At 60.6% G+C, this 19,576-nt stretch overlaps 1 protein-coding gene across 4 annotated transcripts; it reads left to right on the top strand.

The window, feature by feature from the left end:
* Positions 1-1,083: 1,083 nt before the first annotated feature.
* VILL (villin like) lies at positions 1,084-19,290 on the top strand. Of its 4 annotated transcripts, XM_042956186.1 has the most exons (21): positions 1,084-1,150; positions 1,334-1,449; positions 5,598-5,664; positions 5,847-5,921; positions 6,200-6,405; positions 7,755-7,863; positions 8,861-8,971; positions 9,228-9,427; positions 9,802-9,880; positions 9,981-10,079; positions 10,772-10,910; positions 11,332-11,432; positions 13,290-13,427; positions 13,533-13,691; positions 14,205-14,384; positions 14,926-15,071; positions 16,066-16,210; positions 17,851-18,036; positions 18,226-18,297; positions 18,524-18,775; positions 19,033-19,290. In XM_042956186.1, the coding sequence occupies exons 3-21, from the start codon at positions 5,599-5,601 to the stop codon at positions 19,144-19,146; spliced, it is 2,577 nt and encodes an 858-aa protein (XP_042812120.1). In that variant the 5' UTR covers positions 1,084-1,150; positions 1,334-1,449; position 5,598; the 3' UTR covers positions 19,147-19,290. The 4 variants fall into 4 exon arrangements, with proteins under 4 accessions (XP_042812120.1, XP_042812121.1, XP_042812122.1 ...); XM_042956187.1 differs by lacking the exon at positions 1,334-1,449 and having other exon boundaries at positions 1,101-1,150; XM_042956188.1 differs by lacking the exons at positions 1,084-1,150; positions 1,334-1,449 and having other exon boundaries at positions 5,125-5,664.
* Positions 19,291-19,576: the final 286 nt, after the last annotated feature.

Raw genomic sequence — 19,576 nt, 5'->3', positions numbered from 1 at the left:
GCAACAGGCGTGCACAGGTGGAACCAAACACACCCCGTCATAGAAGGGAGCAGGGGGTTTAACGGCCATTCTCTCACACACAAGGTCAGACACACACAGGGACTAACCAACTGCCCTGGGACACAGGCATCCCTTCACACACAGGGACCCATTCGCTCCGTCGGTTAAACACAGTCACGTTAACTAACTAGAATTTAAATAAATTGTTTTAAAAGTGGGACTTACAAAAGAAAACACCAACGACACAGTCGCACACGGGCAGGAGGTCCTACTGGGCACAGGCCGACCCGGATCTCCTGGAGCCGCCCCCTCTCTGTGGCAGGGAGCAGTGGGGGTGAGCGCCGGACGTGGGGGCCACTGGGCAGGTTTCAGCAGTGTGTCCAGCAGAGGCGTCCCACGGGCTGGGCCGTGGCTGGGACCGAGGCCTGTGGCCTAAAGGAAGGGTGGCCCTGTTTCCTAGAGTTCTGGAACGCTCTATGTTCAGCACTTCCCCCGCCCTACAATCAGGAAGGAAAGCAGGGAGCAGCCCGAGGTGTGGGAAAGGTGTCTTCCTTGCAAGGGCTGGACTGGCCTCTCCCACGAAGGGCATCAGGGCTCCCCGGGGAGGGCTGTGCTGTGAGCAAACCCCAATTGGGAGCAGGGAGGACAGCAGAGATGCTAGAGGGAGCCCTGGCCACCTCCAGGCCCTGAAGTGACCTGGGTCTCACAGAGCCAGACTGCCACCCCCACCTTCAATAGGCTCGGTCCTCCTTCCTTCTAAAGTTTGTTGGAGTGACCTGGCCTTCTGGGGGGGGGGGGGGGGGGGGCAAGGATCAGAGAGGCTCATCAGGCTCTCAGAGAAGGAAAGTCACAGTATACTCCACAGCCCACATCTTGGCCCAGCCCGGGCCTCCATGCCCTGCTGTCTCTTGGCCACCAGTACCCAGGAGGTGAGGCCTGGCAGACCAGCCACGAGCCTGGGGACGGGGTGGTTCTCAGAGAGCTGGGTCAATATTTGTTGACTGACTGACGGACTACATTGGAAGCCCAGCCCTCAGGCAGTGGGGTGTGTCCTCCTGGGCAGGAGCAGGGATTGAGTTTCATGCAGGAACAGGTTGGGGGACAGACCCAGCACTGCCCACTGGCCGGGAAAGAGAGCACCTTCCAGCAGGTAGGCCTGGCGAGGAGGGGGCTCCACAATCGGCTGGGAGGGGCCGCTCTGAGTCAGGGGTGTCTAGCAAGGGGTCGTGGGGCTCAGGGTTGCCAGGGGGCCACCGGAACCTGGGGGGCAGCGAGCAGCACTGATGGGGGCAGGGAGGCCCTGGCCGGGAGCCTGACGGGGAGAAAGTGGCAGATTCTGTACAGGTGGGGCCTCTGTCGCCCAGACTCCGCACACCTGGAGGCCCAGGCCCGGCCCTCCCTCCTCAGACGCCAGCAGGCAAAGTGACCTCAGGGTGCGCCCTTTCACAGGTACCTCAGGAGGAGGAAGTGGCCACTGGGCGCCAGAGGAGGGGGGCTGGGAAAGGAGGGGGCGTCTGGAAAAGGAAAGGGGCGCCTGGCGGTGAGAAGAACGCAGGGGAGAGGAGGAGAGGCCGGGGGAGAAAGGGGCATTGGGGGAGAAAAGGGGTGTAGCAGGGAAAGGGGGTAGGGGGGCCTGGGAGAGAGAAGGGAGCACGGGGGGCAGGGAAGGCAGAAAGGAGGGGGCTGGGGAAGGAGGATGGGGGGGTGAGGGGTTGCCCAGTGCGGACAGAGGGGCACCCAGGAACGGAGGGGGAACACGGAAGGGGGGGGATGGGTTTGTCAGAAGAGGAACCAGGCATCTGGGAGAGAAGGGGGCCCCAGGCTGGAGTGGGCAAGCCCCCAAGGAAAAGAAGGGGGCTTTCAGAAGGGGGGGGAGAGGACACAGTGGGGGGCCCGCCGCAGGGTAGGTGATAGAAGGGAGTTACCCAGGGGAAGAGGGGACATCTAGGGTGGGAGGGCTTGGCAGTTTAGAGGAGGTGCTCTGGGAAGGGAAGGGCCCCCCTGCGGGAGAAGGAGCCTGCCTGGAGGAGAGAGGGGGTGCTGGAGAGAGCGGCCCCCCTCCCCGTGAGCATCCCTGCCCCCGCCACCCAGGTTACATGGGGATGAGGGCCTCAGGCCCTGGGCGCCTGAGAATTTGGCTCCCCAGGCTGGAACCCAGCCCCTGTGGGTGCTGCTGACCCTGCCTGGTGAAAGTGGCCCGGGCCCAACCTTCTGGCCTCCAGTTCGACTCTCCTGTCCCCCACGGGCCCCTGGTGGCCAGCCACGCTTCCTGTCACCCTGTCGCGCTTTCACGCTGTCACATGCTCTACAGCCCGTAGTTTGTACCTCTGGCCACCGCCCACCTGTGCCCTGGTCGCCGTCACTATCCATCACCGCTGAATGTCACCATGCCGCCTGTCACTCAGCGGCATCGCACGTTTTCTGGTGCTTGGGACCACCTTTACGCGACCACCGGGCCCGCTTGTCACGCATGTCTCCGTCACACCCAGAGGCAGGTACTGCAGGAGCAGTCGCGGGTGCCGTCAGAGCACAGGGTGACCCCGCTCCCCGTCCCCCTGCACTCGGTGCGCGACAGGCTCCGTCCACTCGACGGCTGCCCACCGAGTACCTGCTGGGTGGCGGGCGGGCGGCTGGGAGCCGGCGGGTCAGCGAGAGCACCAGCCCCTGGCCCCGGCAGCCCTCGGCGCCAGCGAGGGAGGGCGTGGCCACGGCCTCGGCGGCCCCCGGAGCCTTCGAGAGCAGCTCTAACCCTGGGCGGCCCCTCCCCCACTCCGCGCTTCCAGAGGCCGCGAGAGGGTTGGGAGTTTCCCCCCCAGGCAGCGGTGAGCTCACCGGGGCCGGAGCCCAGCCCTCAGCGTTCTGGACAAAGGTGGAAGGAATGCAGGCTGTTGGGCATGAGTCACAGAGGCCTCGGCCTCTCTCGGACTCTCCCACCGAGTCCGCCCCGGGGCCGTGCAGGGTCAGCAGAGCCACCAGGGTTCCTGCGGCGGCCGAGACAAGGCCGGCGTGCGGCGGGGAGAAGAGAGGAGCGAACGCTGCGCTGGGGGTCCCTAGGAAGGAGGACTTCAGACGGAAGTGACTTGTGGGTCCGCCGGGCCAAGCCGCAGCGACAAGAAAAGCTGCCACCGGCCGGATTTAGGTTAGAGGGGAGAAAGAACTCCAACGGCTGAAGGGACGACCGGACCTCACACACAGGTTCCTGGAGGAACGTTACAGGGCAGCCTGGGGGGGCCGAGAGTCATCCTGCGAAGACGCAGCAAAACCCAGAGCCCCCCTCCGGCCTCCCCAGATGCCTCTCGTTCCGGGCGGCTCTCCTAGGCACGCTCTGAACCACAGGGCACGGCCGGGAGCTCAGCCACTGTTTGCAGAGCCTGTGGCCGTCCGCAGGGTCTGTCGAGAGTTCAGCTCTGTTTCGGGGATTTCAGAGGGCCCATGCTTGACTCCCCCCACCCTCTCTCGCCAGCTAAGCCTGTTGCTCGCTACCACAGCCATCGGAGGCCATCCTTGTGTGCCGCCTGTCCCGAGTTTGCAGAAACCTCGTCTTCTCGGTGGGCCTCCTGAGCCTGTGTCTTGAGGCTCTTTCCAGAGTCTTTTTTCAGAACCTGGCTTTCTAGAGGGTCTGTCCCTACTTCCCTGGGTCCAAGATTTGCTGTCAAGGCAGACGCTGCCCTGCGCGTAGAACCTCTCCCTGTCTGCGGAGTTTGCCTGGGGTCCTCGTCTGGGATGCCTCTTTGTGCCTGAAGACATTGTTCCTGTGTGCAGAGCTTTGTTTGCAGTGCCCGTCCCTGTCAGCAGACCTTGTTTCCTCCGCAGCCTGTGTCTAGACTATGCCCCTGTTTGCAGAGGCTTTTCTTATTTCAGAGTCCTGTTCTGTCTGCGAAACCTGAGCCCTGTTTGTGCAACCTATGACGTTTTGGGGGGCCTCTAGCCGTTTGCACGCCCCATCTGAATTTCCCTGGATAAAAACTGTACCTGCCTGTAAGAGCTATTCCTATGAAGAGTTATCGCTGTCAGAGGTCACCGTGTCTTTCTGGGAGCACCTGTGTCTTTCTGCGGAGCACATTCCCGTTTGCAGAGCCTATCCTGTCTGCACACTCTGTTCCTAATTCTACGTGTAACTGTTAGCAGAACGTGCCCCTACTCACAGAGCCTTTATCTGTTGCCAGAATTCATCTTTTTCTATGAGGTCTGTCCCTGTTTGCAGAACCTGGGCTCCCTACAGACCCCAGCCCTGTTTCAAGATCTTGCCCAAGTCTGGGACACCCGTGCTTGAATGCAAAGCTGATTTCCCTGCCGGCTCATTTCAGCAAACCCTGCCTCTCTGAAAAGCTGTCGCTGTTAACAGAACCCGTCTGTTTGCAGAGCACTGTCGGCTTACAAAACCTCTCCCGATCTGCCAAGTCTCTGTGTGTAGAGCCTCCGTCTGCAGAGCCTGTGTCTTTTGTCAGAGTCTGGATCTCTTTGCAGCATTCATGATGGTTTTCCCAGCCTGTTCCCATCTCCCTGTATGCAGGATTTGGGTCTGTTTTGCAAGGCTGTTCCTGCTTGCAGAGTCAGACCATGCCTAGAGATGTTTTGCTTACTTCAGGAGACTGCCTCTGTCTGGGCAGATGCTGTGCTGTTTGCAGAGCCTTGTGTATCTATGTACCTGTCCGTATCTGCCGTCTGTCCCTTATATAAAGGATACCTACCTTAAGGGTTTGTCCCCACCCACATTGACAAAGTCTTTCCCCACCTGCAAAGTTCCTCCATGCCTGTGGAATCGGGAGCCATTCGCAGAGTCTTTTTTGTGTTCACGACCTTCACTTGTTTGCCTGGCTGCTTGTTTGTCTGACTTTCCCTGGATAGAGTCGGTGTCTCTTTGTTCACGCTGTCCTTACACAGACAGTTGGTCCCTGACCACAGAACTCATTTTTGCCAAGAGACCCTGTGCTTGTTGTATCCCTTTCTTCAGTCTAAGGAAGTTGTCCCTGTTTGCAGAGCCTATGCTTGTATGCAGAGCCTTTTTCTATCTGCATAGCCTATCACTCTCCGAGGGTGCCATGTCTCTTTGCATAGCCTGTCCCTGCCTGCCTGGAAGACCCAGGCCTATTGGCAGCTCTGTCCCTCAACGCAGAGCCTGTCTTTGTCTGCAGGATTCAGTCGAATGCCAGAAGTCTGTGTGCAGGGTCTACCCCTGGCTGCAGAATCTGTTCTGTTCCCAGCACAACCTTTGCCTGTCTGCATAACCTGCCTCTGTCTCCAGTGACTGCCCCTGACTGCAGATCTCGTCTGTCTGCACAGCCTGTTTCTCACTGCTTGCTTGCAGAGGTCCCTATGTTCAAGACCCATCCCCGCCCACAGAGCTTGGCCCTGTTTCAGGAGCACAACCACAGACGACAAACCTGTTCCCTGTTTGCAAAGCCTCTGTGCCAGGGTCTGTCCTGCTTTGCTGCCATTTGTGACTTGAGAGCCCCCCGAATGAAAGGCCTGTTCTATGATGACAGCGCTTTGGAGAGCTGCAGGTGGGGAGAGTTCTTGCCTGGAGCCCAGAGCACAGGTGGCCGGGGCCTGAGGACTCTGGCTCTTGTTTCTTCCCTCGTTCCCACCTGGCCTAGGATGGACGTCAACAAGGGCCTCCCAGCCATTGACAGCCACAGGGACCTCCACGTATGGATCATCGAGGTGAGGGGCACAGCCAGACAGCAGAGCTGGGGACACAGAGAGTGCGCAGTCTCTGAGACTAGGCTTCTCCCTCCCCCCACCAACTCGGAGCTCCCTCCTGTCCCCCACCCCAGAGGGTCATGGAGGGTAGGTGGCTGGGGGACGGTCCTGCTGAGCTGTTACTAGGCACCCTCCTCTCCCAGAACCTGAGGATGGAGCCAGTACCCGAGAAGGCTTATGGGAACTTCTTCGAGGAGCACTGCTACATCGTCCTCCATGTGAGCATTTGGGGAGTCTGTCTGAGGGGTGGGGACTCCCCGGCTGGGGAGTCTGCTGATGCAGACCAAGCTCCACCCCAGGAAGAGGGAGGCCGGCAGCCAGAGCATCCACCCTACAAGGGGGCTCCTGCCTTTGAGGCCTCTTTGCCCCCCTCGGACCTCCAGCCCGGGGAGGCGCCTGCCCAGTCCCCTCAAGGCCCTCAGTGCATCCTGGGTCTCAGTCTCCACCCCACCCCTGGGGCCTCTGCACCCCCCGCCCCCTAACACCTGGGCCCTAGGTTCCCCAGAGCCTCAAGGCCACGCAGGGGGCGTGCAGCGACCTGCACTACTGGGCGGGGAAGGAGGCGGGCGCCGAGGCGCAGGACGCGGCCGAAGCCTTCGTGCAGCAGCTGCAGGAGGCGCTGGGTGGCGCCACCGTGCAGCACCGGGAGGCGCAGGGCCACGAGTCCGACTGTTTCCGCAGCTACTTCCGCCCGGGAATCATGTGAGTGCGGGCGGGAAGCCGGGGCGGCGGGTGGCTGGGCGGCCTGGGGTGACCCTCTCCTCCCTGGTGTGGGGGTGTCGGGGGAGGGGGAGACGTCCTGTCTGGGGTACAACTCTCATGCCCTACCACGTTGCCCCAATTCACAGATACGCTTATGCCCCCACTTGGACACAACCGACCCATGTAAAGTATACGATCGGTGATGTTTTTAGTACGTTCACCGACTTGGGCAACCGTGCCCACAGTTGCGGAACACCTTTGTCACCCCAAAAAGAAGCCCCGTACCCTTCCCAACACTCTCCCTTCCCGCCCCCCACCCCCCACCCCCACTTTTTCTTCATCCAGTCTGCAAAAATTTGCTTATTCCGGACATGTTTATAAATGGAACCGTACGACACGTGGTGTGGGGATAGAACACATTTTATTTACGTATTTATCACTCAGGGGATGTTTGGATTGCTTCCACGTTGGCCTGTGATGGGTAATGCTGTTGTTAACATTCGTACGCATGGGTTCCACCCCCCCCCCCCCCCCCAGTTTTATCGAGATATAATCGACGTGCATCACTAGCTTGATGGTGTGGCTTAGAGGCAGCGTGAAGTGATCACCACACTGCACTTGGTTGATGCCCGCCTCCTCTACAAGTTTTTTGTGTGGACGTGTTTTTCATTTCCCGTGGGTATACACCCAGGCGTGGACGCCAAGGGTGTTTTGAGTTTGCCTTTCCGTTACTGTGCCCGCTAGAAATATGTCTTTTGCTGTAAATTGCTTCACAACGTATTAAATTAATAACTGCAACATAGTAAGTTAAACCGTAGGGAAATGCCAGTATTGGGTCGTTTCTGATTCATATACTTAAACCCCCTACGGGAACGCATTTGCGCACGCACCCGCAGAAGACACACCATGCCCATACGATGAGCCGAGGGCTCGTCTACACATGTACGTCAATGTGCGTGTCTGTGTGCACACAAACGTGCTGTTGCCAAATTGCACGCACTCACATCTATACTTACGTGGATAAACAGATGCCCTTATGCCCCTCCTTGTATACGTGGTATACAAGTATACAAACATGGTATACAGGTACATGCGCATGTGCACAACATGCATGTATTTACATCTATACACGAATAAACATACTATGCCCTGCACGCATACACGTACAGGTACACGCACGTGTCCCCCTATCTACACGCACACTCCCGCCCCATGTGTGTGCTCATGTGTTTGTGCACACTTTTCATATGCGCTTGCACACGTGTGTGCTCACACCTGCACTCACTCCTGCACGGAGCTGTGGAGGGTCTTAACTGCGACGCCCGCCCCCCACCCTGCCCCCGCCCCAGCTACAGGAGAGGGGGCCTGGCCTCTGCCCTCACGCACGTGGAGACCAACCTGTACAACATCCAGCGACTGCTGCACGTCCAGGGGAGGAAGCACGTGTCGGCCACCGAGGTGAGGACCGCCCCGGGTGCCGCTTGATCTTCGGGCTCAGGTCGGAAGCGCGGAGGGTGGAGGCGGGCGGTGGGGGCACCGTGCGCTGTCGCTGTCAGCATTCCCAGGTGGCCCATCTTGAAGGAGGAGGGGGAGGGCAGAGCCAGGCTGCCAGCCCCACCCCTCCGTGGCTCCTCTGATCCTGTTTTCTCACCCATCCCGTGGGCACACTAAGAACTTGGGGAGGCGACGCGGACCAAACGGTGCACCCGGATGGTCCGTGTAAGCACCGTGGGCAGTAGCGTGCTGTGCGGTGGGGGGTGCACAGCCCCACACTCTTCGGGTGCATCGTCCTCACCACCCACGGGCGCACATGCTGTCTCCCACGGATTCAGTGACCATACATCCCCGGTTGTGCAGGGACAACGCGCAGCCCAGGTTTTGCCCGTCACGTTGGCATGATTATTCAGCATCCGTCCTTTTACTCCCCAGAGTGTCTCTGTTTGGATGATAACTATCCTTTTCCACGGATAGCACGTTGTCCCCCATGCGGAGACACGTACGTTGTCACCCACGAGCTCACGCACTGGTTCCCATTTGATGTGCCCCCGTATACGTACACATGAGCGTGTACACACACATCTACACCCATGGGTAAACAGATGCGCTCCGCTTGTGTGCACATTACGCGTACAGATGTGCAGCTGCAGACATGTACGGAGTGAAGAGTGTCATAATCCTGTAGATCCCGTGAAATGCAGCATTACCTCCGGTAGTGCCTAGAGAGGCACACAGCTACACCCACAGGGTGACCTTCAAGGTCTCATACGGTGACACAGATGCGTGCTTCCACACCACAGTACTGGTGCAGTGGTCACACATACACCAGGTCGCACACAGCCTCGTGCACACGAGTGAGCTGTGCTCATGTGGGTGGAGATGGGCTGCGGTGCCCCTCCACCTGGGTGCTGGTGGTATGGCACCCTGTTTCCTGCCCTGCCCCTCCTGGCTCTGGCAGGTGGAGCTCTCTTGGAGCAGCTTTAATAAGGGGGACATCTTCCTGCTGGACCTGGGCAAGGTGATGATCCAGTGGAATGGGCCTGAGACCAGCATTCCTGAGAAGGCACGGGTCAGTGTCTACCCTGGGAACTAAGGGATGCAGGGCTCAGGGAGAAGGGTGTCCATCCTCCAGACCCCTCAGGAGGTGGGCTTGGTTGTGCCACTACAACCTTAGAAGCACCTGCTATGTGCAAGCTGAGTCCAGACCCTGCCCCTGACCCCAGCCTCTGGGAGCTGAGCTGCGACGGGAAGGATCTGGGATAGACTGTCAGCGGTGAGCGGGGGCCATGCTGGGGAAGCCCTGACTGCCAGGTCCTCTCCTGCAGGGCCTGGCCCTGACCTGCAGCCTCCGGGACAGGGAGCGCGGTGGTCGCGCACAGATTGGCGTGGTGGATGATGAAGTTGAAGCCACTGACCTCATGCGGATCATGGAAGCCGTGCTGGGCTGCAGAGTGGGCAACCTGCCTGCCACCAGGCCCGACAAGAGCGTTAACCAGCTACAGAAAGCCAGCGTCCGTCTCTACCAGTGAGCAGATCTTGGGGGTGGGCAGAGTCTGCATGCCTGGGTCTGCACGTCTGTCGTTCCAGCCGTAACACAGTGTCTCTAGAAAGGCCTCCAGAAAAGGCCCGTGGGTTTCTGGAGCAAGCCACGTGGGGCTCTGGGTCCAGCCTGTACTCTTGCATGACTGCTCTTCTGAGAAATCCATTGTACAGATAGGGCAACTGAGGCACTGGAGGCCCAGAGAGCTGCCTAAGGCTCCACGGCAAGGCTGTGGTGAAGTTAAGACTTCAACCTGGGGCCCCAGACCCCATGCCTTCTGCCTCTGTGAGGACTAAAGGGGGCTGGAGTGGAGCCCACGGAGGGGCTGAGCTGCCCACCTCTGGATGCCTGTCCCCCAGTGTCTGTGAGAAGGATGACGACTTGGTGATCCAGGAGTTGGCGACCTGCCCACTAACCCAAGACCTACTGCGGGAAGAGGTGAGACAGGCCTGGTCCCCAGCTCGTCATGCATCCCCGCCCACCCACGACCCCAGCCCAGTCTGGGCCACCTACCAACCAGTCCCTCTCTTGCTCCCAGGACTACTATATCCTGGACCAGGGTGGTTTCAAGATCTACGTGTGGCAGGGACGCCTGTCCAGCCTCCAAGAGAAAAAGGCTGCCTTCAGCCGGGCTCTGGTAAAGCTGTTGGGCCCTGTCTCAAGGGGACGTCGAGCTGCCCTGGGGTCTGAGGGAAGAAATGGCAGTACTCTGAAATCTAAGCTGGGACACATCCATTCCTGGGGGCCTTTAAGGGAAGGTAGTCCTATCCTTGGGCCAGGAGATGGGTCCATCCTGCCCTAGGAGCCTGTCTGATAGAGGAGGACATGGCTTTGCCCTGGGGTCTAAGCCTGGAGACAAAGCACCCAATCTGATGACGGGGACACAGTTCTGCCCAGTGGTCCGAGGGTCCCTCTCCGGTACCAGGGGCATGCAGCCTGCCCTGGGAGCCCTGACAGGGGTTGGGGGAGCGAGCACCCAAGAAACCATGTGTAAAAGGGTCCTCGTGTAAAACATGGACCTGCCTTGAGGTCTGAGAAGCAAGCCGCACTGGGCACCACCTCCTTGTCGAGGAGGGGAGACAGGGCTCTGCCTGGGGCCTGGAGGGGGCGGCGGTTGTCATGGGCCGCCCTTCCCGAGGCCCGGACTAAAGGGACCTTGCTTGTCCTCAGGGACCTCCGAGAAGTCGGTAGTAAAGGAGCCAACTTCTTAAGCGGGTCATGAGCGCGGTTAATTAATACTGCTCTGCGCTCAGCTGAGCGTCAGGTCCCCGAGGGTGGAGCGGAGAATTGGGCCCTCGGGCCGCACGCCTGACAGAGCCCCCGCTCCAGGGCTTCATCCAGGCCAAAGGCTACCCGACCTACACCAACGTGGAGGTGGTGAACGACGGCGCCGAGTCGGCCTCGTTTAAACAGCTCTTCCAGTCTTGGTCTACCAAGCAGCGCGGGAACAAGAGCTTCGGCAGGCTAAGTGAGCGCGTGGGGCGGGGCCTGAGGGGCGGGGCCGGCGGGGCGGGGACTTCGGCCGGAATGGAAGAGCGGGCGGGACAAGGTCGGGGGCGTGGCCTTGGGGGCGGGGCCGGCGTGGGGCCGCACCCAGAACCTGGGCGGGATGGGAGGGGGCGGGGCGGGGCGGGGCCGGCGCGGGGCGGCACCCTGGACCTTGCGTTGGACGGAAGACTAAGCGGGACCAGGTGCGGGAGATAGTTGGGGCGGGGCGCGGCCCACGCGGAGCGGGGTCTGCGGGGGACAGAGTGGGGCCGCCAGGGGGCAGCCCCCAGAAAGCGCCACCGGGTGGGGGAGCGTGGCCAGAGTGGGCTTTCTTTTGAGTGATGGGCGGACGCGGTTGGCGAGGGCGACGACGCCCGTGACACCCCGTGTCCTCCCGTCAGGTAAATCGATTCAGGTAAGGCCGGATGTGGGCAAGCTGCAGAGTCGGCCTGAGCTAGCTGCCCAGCTCAGGATGGTGGACGACGCTTCCGGGAAGGTGGAGGTAAGGGGGCATTAGCTCGGCTGGGAGAAGATAGGCACACAGGGGTAGGCTTTGTCTTCAGCTGAATGGTATGGCTGCTAAAGTGCCCCAAGTTGCGCATCTACGCAGGGACACCCAGGGGCGTGTGTACGTATGCACACGCCCTCCCTCCTGCTGACTCCTACGCGTGACGCCTGATCAATCTGTGCAGCTGTGGCCACTTGCTCACGTAACACTTGGCACACGGCACGGTAACGCTTCAAGATACTTGATTGTGCCCTTCGGTCAAATATGACACAACCGTACATATGCCACAGACACAGACGCACACGCCTAATTGCACCTAATCAGCCAAGTTAACCAACTGCAAACATGTAATTGTACAAATTCTGCATCACGCGTGATCATAGACACACAGAACGCTCGACCCACAGGAACACACTGACAGGGTACAGCGTCACATGTAATCTGTCCCCGCCCACACAGGCACATACTGTCAGCCGCCTGGGCTCAGATCAGTGTTCTGGGAGATGTAGGGATTGCATCTTGACATCTCATCTGATCCCTCGTAGAGCCCTTCATTCCTCTGGGCCTCGGTTTTTTTTTACCTATAAAGTGGAGGCAAAAACTCTGGTTCCATCTGGCCCATGGCTGGTGTGGGGATGCTGTAAAATTCTGGGAACAGGACTTCTGGGCCCATGTGAAGGGCTCCTAGTTCTCAAGGTAGGTCGAGGTCAGAGAAAATGCCATTTCTCCAAGGTTCCCTCCTGTATTTGTCCTAATATGGATGGACAGAGGCTGTTAGAAGAGACCAAGACAGGAGGAGACGTGGCAAGGTGTGGGGGAGCAGGGAGAAGGGAAGAGAGGGAAGGAGGACAGGGAGAGACAGAAGAGACTGAGAAAGAGGAGGGAGGAGACAGAGTTGGGGGGATGGGATGAAGAGCAGGAAGGATGGGGTACACAGAGGGGGACAACACAGAGGGGAGGGCAAAGGTGGGAAGGAAGGAGGTCTTGCCACTCGGGCTCCAAGCACAGAGGCCGGGAGGGGATCCCTTCCGGCAGGCAGGCAGGCCAGGGGAGCCCCTGATCCAGGAGGCCTAGCTGCCAGGGAAGTGCTGCTCCTGGGTAGCGCGTGTGGTCCCAGTCAGTGTCTTCTGCAAGAGACTGGTTGCTCTGGTCTGGAGGACACCTTCCCCAGAGACAGCTACCAGGCCCTGTGTGGGCACATGATGTCCAGACTTTGTTTCCTGCCATTGTCAAGGTGGGCGTGGCTATGCCCACTTTCCAGGTGGGAAAGGCTGAAGCTCAGAAGGGTCTCACTGCCCCCACGGCCTGCCTGGGGTTTGAGGCTCCAGAACCCATGCTCGCTACCCATAGGAGCAGGAAATCACGCTCTTCAGTATAAGGAAGTATTTTCCTTTCAGTCTTTGAATAGGCTTTGTCTTTTTAAGTGACACTTGAGAAAAGAATTTTTCCCAGAGCTCAAGGGCTCGCGTCTGGCCCAGCTTCTGCAGCCTTGGCCTGAGCCGCGAGCAGCTGTGCCAGGAGCTGCCTGCCCCTAACCTGCTGTGGCTGGCGGGGGCAGGGTGAGGGTGGTGTGTGGCAGGGCTCAGGTCCGTCCCAGCAGCCTCTGGGGTCCTCACTGCTTGTCCGTCCCAGGCACCGCACGCCAACTGCGTCCCGGCCGACAGCGGGCCAGCGCGAGTGTGGCGGGTCCCAGGGGCCCATGGCGGAAAGGGTCACCTGCAGATCCTTGTGCAGGCCCGGCAGAGATGAGGCAGGCCCGGAGGCCAAGGGGGGCTTTCTGGCTGGGCACAGACTGGCCGGGCTCGTTCGAGAGGAGGAGCCGCCCGCGCCCACTGGTCCTCTGTTCTTCAGGTGTGGTGCATCCAGGACTTAGGCAGACGGCCCGTGGACCCCAAGCGTCATGCACAGCTGTGTGCAGGCAACTGCTACCTCGTCCTCTACGCCTACCAGAGGATGGGCCACGTCCAGTATATCCTGTACCTGTGGCGGGTACGCTGGCCCGAGAGGGGTGGTGGGCACCTTCAGGCCCCAGAGCTGAGGCTCTGAGAATGGGATCTAAGAGCCGCTCCAGGCCCCTGCCATCCCCACCTGCAGGGCCACCGCGCCACCACGCGTGATGTCAAAGCCCTGAACTGCAATGCCGAGGAGCTGGACCTCATGTACCAGGGAGCCCTGGTGCAGGAGCACGTGACCATGGGCAACGAGCCCCCTCACTTCCTCGCCATCTTCCAGGGCCAGCTGGTGGTCTTCCAGGTAGGGCCCACTTTGCTGCTGTTCCCGCAGCCTTGCCGGCTCTTCTGTGTGCCCATAGCCCTTGCATGCACGTGCTAAGCTTCTCTTCAGCCCAGGGGCCCGTTCACCACCCCCGGTTTCCTGGTGCCGTTAGATACCCAGGAGCTCCAAGAGTGACCCCCGCTTCAGTTTCTTCCCCTGGTCCCCAGAGCCAGCCGCCAAGCAGAAGCACAGGAGAAGAAGTTGAATTGAAAGGGACCCAGGGCCTTGCCTGGGGTCCCCATTTTCTGTCTATAAGGCCTGGGGGAAACCGTGCCCTGACTCCTTGGAGATGGGGGAGGGATCCATTTAGAAAGGGCCTGGTTCCCTGTCATAGGCTGACGGGACCCTCACGCTCTACACCCAGAGGGTCTAGAAAATAGTGGTGGCTTCAAGCGAGGGTCCGGTGGGCCCCAGGGCAGTTTGTCCATCACCGGGACAGGGAGGCGGCTCCCAGGAGCCCTTACCTCATCCTGAGGCCCAGCCCTCTTACAGGGGCACACGGGGCACGATGGGAAGGAGCAGCCAGCACCTGCCACAAGGCTCTTCCACGTGCAAGGCACCGACAGCTGCAACACCAGGACCATGGAGGTACCAGCCCGCGCCTCAGCCCTCAACTCCCATGACATCTTCTTGCTGGTCACAGCTAGCGTCTGCTACCTCTGGTTTGGAAAGGTACTCTGTCACTGACCTCTCGACTTTTCCCTCGGGTGGTGTGCCAGGCAAGGGACGGGTCTCCTTCCCAGGAGATGCAGACTTCGTGTCCAGCCCCAGCTAGGCCAGGAGTGGGGTCCCTCTGGAACCTGGGGGGAGGCTGAAAGTGACTAGTAGATCTGGGAGTCTGCTGGTCAGAGGCAGGCCAGGCCCAGACTGCCTCCCCTCCTTCCTGCCTCCAGCGAGGAGCATGTCCCTCTTCCCAAGTCTCTCAGGGGGAGGAAAAGGAGGCCTAGTCCGGTTTGCCAGAGTTTCCTCCAATGCTCATAAACCACAAATGACCCCCGAGCCTGGGGTCCCCATCCCATTCTCTGGACCAGGAGAGGGTCCCAGTCCTGGGAGGGGGGAAGGCGGGATCCCTTGCTCATGCGTGCCCTGACATCAGCCTTGGCCTCCTGTGACTCGGGCCCAGCTCCCCAGAGTCCCCTGTGAGTGGGGGAGGTGGGGCTGGAGGTGAAGACGCCTCCCCCTTCAGGGCCTGACCCAGCTCTCTGTGGGCCAGGGCTGCAGCGGTGACCAGCGAGAGATGGCACGGACGGCGGTCTCTGCCGTCTCTGGGGAGAACAAGGAAACGGTGCTGGAGGGTCAGGAGCCTCCCGGCTTCTGGGAGGCCCTGGGAGGCCGGGCTCCCTACCCCGGCAACAAGAGGTGAGAGGGGCTGGGCGGAGGGTGTTCTTACACAGAGGAGGAAACTGAGACCCAGAGAGGGTGGGGGACCACTCAAGGGTCACACAGAGAGCTGGAGAGCCCCCCCCCCCTAGCACGGAGGCCTCTTGGTCTCCCACTCCAGGAGTTCGCGGGAGCTCAGCCTACCCTTCACTCCCGGGCCCCTGGGTAACGGGGATCAGGAAGATGCCCGGGAGAGCTGGCTAGTGGCGCCCTCTGCTGGCCGAACATGCTCCCTGCATTGTCCCAGTCCCGGACCTGACCAGTGACAGAGGGCAAGAGGGCAAAGCCCCACTCCCAACCCACAGTCCGCAGGGTTCATGGTACCAGGTGGGGGGGCGGGGGTGTGGGTGTGGGTGTGATATGTGGATAAACAGCGTGTGTGGAGCGTGTAATGGACAAGGGTGTGTGTCAGAGGTTGAGGCCGGGTGAGGCCTTCGAGGGAGGAGGCTGAGTCAGGGCCGCTGTGTGTGTCTGCGGGTCTGGTGTAGGCACTGTACTCACTCCAAGCCCCCTGAGCTCCCCAGTATGACCGTCCCCCTCTCTCAGCCTAGCTTCCCTTCTCCCACCTCGGGCCTGAGGCCGGATCCCAGCCCGGACCAGGGGAGGGCAGGGCCCCAGCCCAGCACCCCTCCCCCTGCCCCGCTAAGCCAGCCGTCCCCTTCCCAGGGGCCACTGCTGGGCAACTTCCCGGGGCGGCTTGTGTCACAGCTGGCCGTGGCGAGACAGGTCACGTAATGTGTTTTCCCGCTGACAGATGGGGACGCTGAGGCTGAGGCCCAGAGAGCAGCAAGGCGTCTCTGGAGTGAATTATGGGATGGGGGGAGCCCAGAGGAGGGCCTGTGCGTCCGCTCCAGGAGAAGCCGTCCCCCTCCCCTGGGGCGGGGGCCCTGTGCTGAGGGCTGGCTCGGTCCAGGCTGCCGAGAGGCGTAGTTCTGTGTGTGCCCCTCACAGCTTGGCTGTCCACGCTGGCCAGGCTCCCCGAGGACGTCTCCGGCTTCCAGCCCCGACTGTTTGAGTGCTCCAGCCACATGGGCCACCTGGTCCTCACGGAAATGGTGTTCTTTAGTCAAGAGGACCTGGACAAGTATGACATCATGTTACTGGACACCTGGCAGGAGGTGAGGTGGCCTCCCCTGTCCGGCTGGGGTGTGAGTGGGGGGGGTGGGGGGTGGGGGGGGGTCTCCGTGTCTGTGCAACCGGCTTGAGTGTGCGTGGCTTTGTGTTTCCGGCCGTGTAAGGCTGTAGGGGAGTCTGGGTGATGGCGTGTGACACTGTAACACGTGAGTGAGACACGTGACTGTCACGTGAGTGACTGTGCATGCATTGTGTGACCACGGGCAGCTCCGTGCCACCAGGAGGCTGCAGGAGACTCTGGCTACGTCTGGGACTTGTGTGCGATTGTGACCAGTTTTGTGGTTGGGCGCCACCGTGTGCCTTGTGACGGTACGTGTGATTCCGGGCGACCGGGTGCCTGTGGCTAACGTGTCAGCGTGAGCGTTTGCAAAGCGAACGACTGACCGCGCGCACGCGCGTGTGCTTCCTGCGTGTGACTGTATTGGCCGTGGTGGAGCCCTGGCTGTAACTGGGGAAACTAAGAGACTGGGTGGCCTCAGTGAGTGACTGAGTGACTGTTTGTGTGGCGGGGTCACTATGTTTCTGGGAGGCTACGTGCAGCAGCGGTTTAGGGCTACCTGCGTCTTCCAGGAGCGCGTGCGACTGTGTGATGGGGCGCCATCGTGTTTACGTGCGGCCGCGTGTGACTGTAGGGGATCGTGTGTCCGTAGCTGCGATCATGTGGGCGTCTGCGTCACGGGGTCTGTGACACTGTGTGGATGCAGCCACGAGGCTTGCGTGTTCTCATCTCAGCAAAGCCCTTCCTACGGCCCACAAGACTTGACGGCCCTCTCGGGGCCCATGTGCTCCCACTCTCCCCCTCCACTGGCTCTGCCTCAGCCACAGTGGCCTCCCTGCCGCTCCCCTAACACGCTCGGGGCCTTTGCACTGGTCGTTTCTTCCGGTTAGAACACTCGACTTGCTCCCCACGCTTCCCCCAGCTCTTTACTCAAACGTCCCCTTCTCGGGAAGGCTCTCCCTGAGTCTAATTTAAAATGACGGTATTGGGGCGCCTGGGTGGCTCAGTCGGTTAAGCGTCTGACGACTTCAGCTCGGGTCATGATCTCACGGTTCGTGGGTTCGAGCCCCGCACCGGGCTGTGTGCTGACAGGCTCAGAGCCTGGAGCCTGCTTCGGATTCTGTGGATTCTGTGTCTCCCTCTCTCTCTCCCTCCCCTGCTCATGTTCTGTCTCTCTCCGTCGTAAACGTTAAAAGAAAAAATAGCAGTGTTTCTGCCTCCCCCCCCACACACTTGGTGTCTTCTTTCCCTGCCTTGTTTTTCTCCATCTGATATAGTACATATTTTACTTATTTTTTGTCTCCCCAGTAAAATGAAAGCTCTGTGAGAGCAGGGATTTTTGCCTGCTTTCCCCCCTGTTATTGAACCCCCAGTGCCTAGAACAGTGCCTGGCACACCATAGGTACTCAATAAATATTTGTGACTTGAATGTATATGTGCATGCCTGTGATCTTCTGGCATGTTCATGGGTGTATGGGTATGGCGGCCAGCCTGCTTGGCTGTGCCTGGTTGGCTGGGGTGTGTGGAGGGGTTGTGAGACCAGTTAACGGACAGAAGTGGGAAGGGAGTGGTCAGCTCTGGGCAGCCCCTCCACTCGCCCAAGGCCAGGCCCCCTCTGTGACCCAGATCTTCCTGTGGCTCGGGGAAGCTGCCAGCAAGTGGAAGAAGGAGGCGGTGGACTGGGGCCAGGAGTACCTGAAGACCCACCCGGCAGGGAGGAGCCCCGCCACGCCTATCGTGGCGATCAAGCAGGGCCATGAGCCCCCCACCTTCACTGGATGGTTCCTCGCTTGGGACCCCTACAAGTGGACTGTGAGTGAGGCCTGAACTCCCAGCCCCACCCTACTCCAGGGAGAGTATGCCCTGAGCAGACTGGGAGGAGGCATCGCCTTGTCCGGGGACCTCCCGTGTGGGTGGCGGAGACCTGGTCTTGCCGTCAGGTCCCCTCCTGGGTGCCAGGGGTGCCCTCCATCCTGCCCCCGCCCTGATTCTTGCCCCCAGAACGACCAGTCCTACAAGGAGGTGGTGGATGGCAGCCTGGGAGCAATGCCAGCCATATGTGAGATAACAGCAGTGAGTACTGGGTTCTCCCACCCCGCCCCCCCCCCCCCCCTCCAGGCTCCCACCAGGGTCTAGGCTTGGTTGGCATGATCCAAATGGGCAGAACGGACAAGAAAGGAGCCAGGCCCTGGTGGACGGCAGGGTTTGCGGTGGGGGCGAGAGGCCCAGTGGGCTCAGTGTGGCCTCTCCATGGGAGCCTCTCCTCCATACGCCCAGCCTGAGTCCCCTCTCTGAGCAGGAACTCAACGACTTCCAGCTGTCTAGAGGGCCAAGCAATGGCGGGGCAGACCCTTTGACCCTGCAGACCCTCAAGGGCTCCCAGGACGGCTCAGGGAATGAGCTGCAGCCAGGACCCAAGGCAGGTGACGCCAGCACCAACAGCCACCACAGCAGCCCCAGACCCACCATCCATGGGAGCCTGCCCCGCGAACGGCTAATGCATCAGGCTGTTGAAGACCTGCCAGAGGGTGTGGACCCGGCCCGCAAGGAGGTGGGTGCCCGAGGCCCCCCTGCCACTCACTGCCCCCGGAACCGATGCATCTAAAACTGAGCTGGAGGAACCCGGGGCATGACCCACTGATGGTGGGCAGTGGGCAGGTTGCCCGGGAAGACGTGTGTTTCAGAGGGGATGATGCGCAGAGAGATGTGGGAGAGGAGAGCCTTGAGCCCTGCGATGACACCCCTGGGTGGATGGGCCAGGATTCTGGGCTCAGTTGACACGCTGGCCCTGTACCCTCCCCCCGCCAGTTCTATCTCTCAGACTCTGACTTCCAAGAGATCTTTGGGAAGTCCAAGGAAGAATTCTATAGCATGGCCAAGTGGAGGCAGCAGCAGGAGAAGAAGCAGCTTGGCTTCTTCTGAACCCAGGCCCTGCCCGTGTCGGTGCCACTAACGTAGCCAGGACCCCCAGGGGTGCCTTCCCGGCACGGACCTGAGCCCCCGGGGACACCCCGCTGGCATTCCCCCGTCAATAAAAGTCCGTGGCCCTCACAAGGTGTGTTGTAAGGGCTTTCGAGTCTGCCTCACTTGGTGGGTCCACCTCTGGAGGGGGAGGGGCCCCTGGGGCTGGAGGGGGACTATTCCAGAGGACGGAGCTCTCTCTGTCTTCCATGGAGGGCTTTGTTTCTTGCTGGTCCTTCCCGCCCAAAGGGACAGACAAGCCTCATACTCACAGTGTGAGTGTGGGGGAGGCGGAGAGAGAGAGGTGCTGGGGCTCCAGTGCTCCCACACACACACACGGGTACACACGTGCACACACACACACACATGCGCCCTCTGTAGGGATCCTTCC

The sequence above is a fragment of the Panthera leo genome, chromosome C2 (genome assembly GCF_018350215.1).
Source record: "Panthera leo isolate Ple1 chromosome C2, P.leo_Ple1_pat1.1, whole genome shotgun sequence".
In the NCBI taxonomy this organism is placed as follows: Eukaryota; Metazoa; Chordata; class Mammalia; order Carnivora; family Felidae; genus Panthera; species Panthera leo.
Note: the sequence above shows the minus strand (reverse complement) of the source record. Positions and strands in the feature narration are given on the sequence as shown.

Excerpts from the sequence above, each read along its gene's own strand:
- VILL (XM_042956188.1), top strand. The coding sequence starts at position 5,317 with ATGTTCAAGACCCATCCCCGCCCACAGAGCTTGGCCCTGTTTCAGGAG. Across the intron at positions 16,211-17,850 it reads TACTGGACACCTGGCAGGAG|ATCTTCCTGTGGCTCGGGGA; the intron begins GTGAGGTGGCCT and ends TCTGTGACCCAG. Across the intron at positions 18,298-18,523 it reads CCATATGTGAGATAACAGCA|GAACTCAACGACTTCCAGCT; the intron begins GTGAGTACTGGG and ends CTCTCTGAGCAG.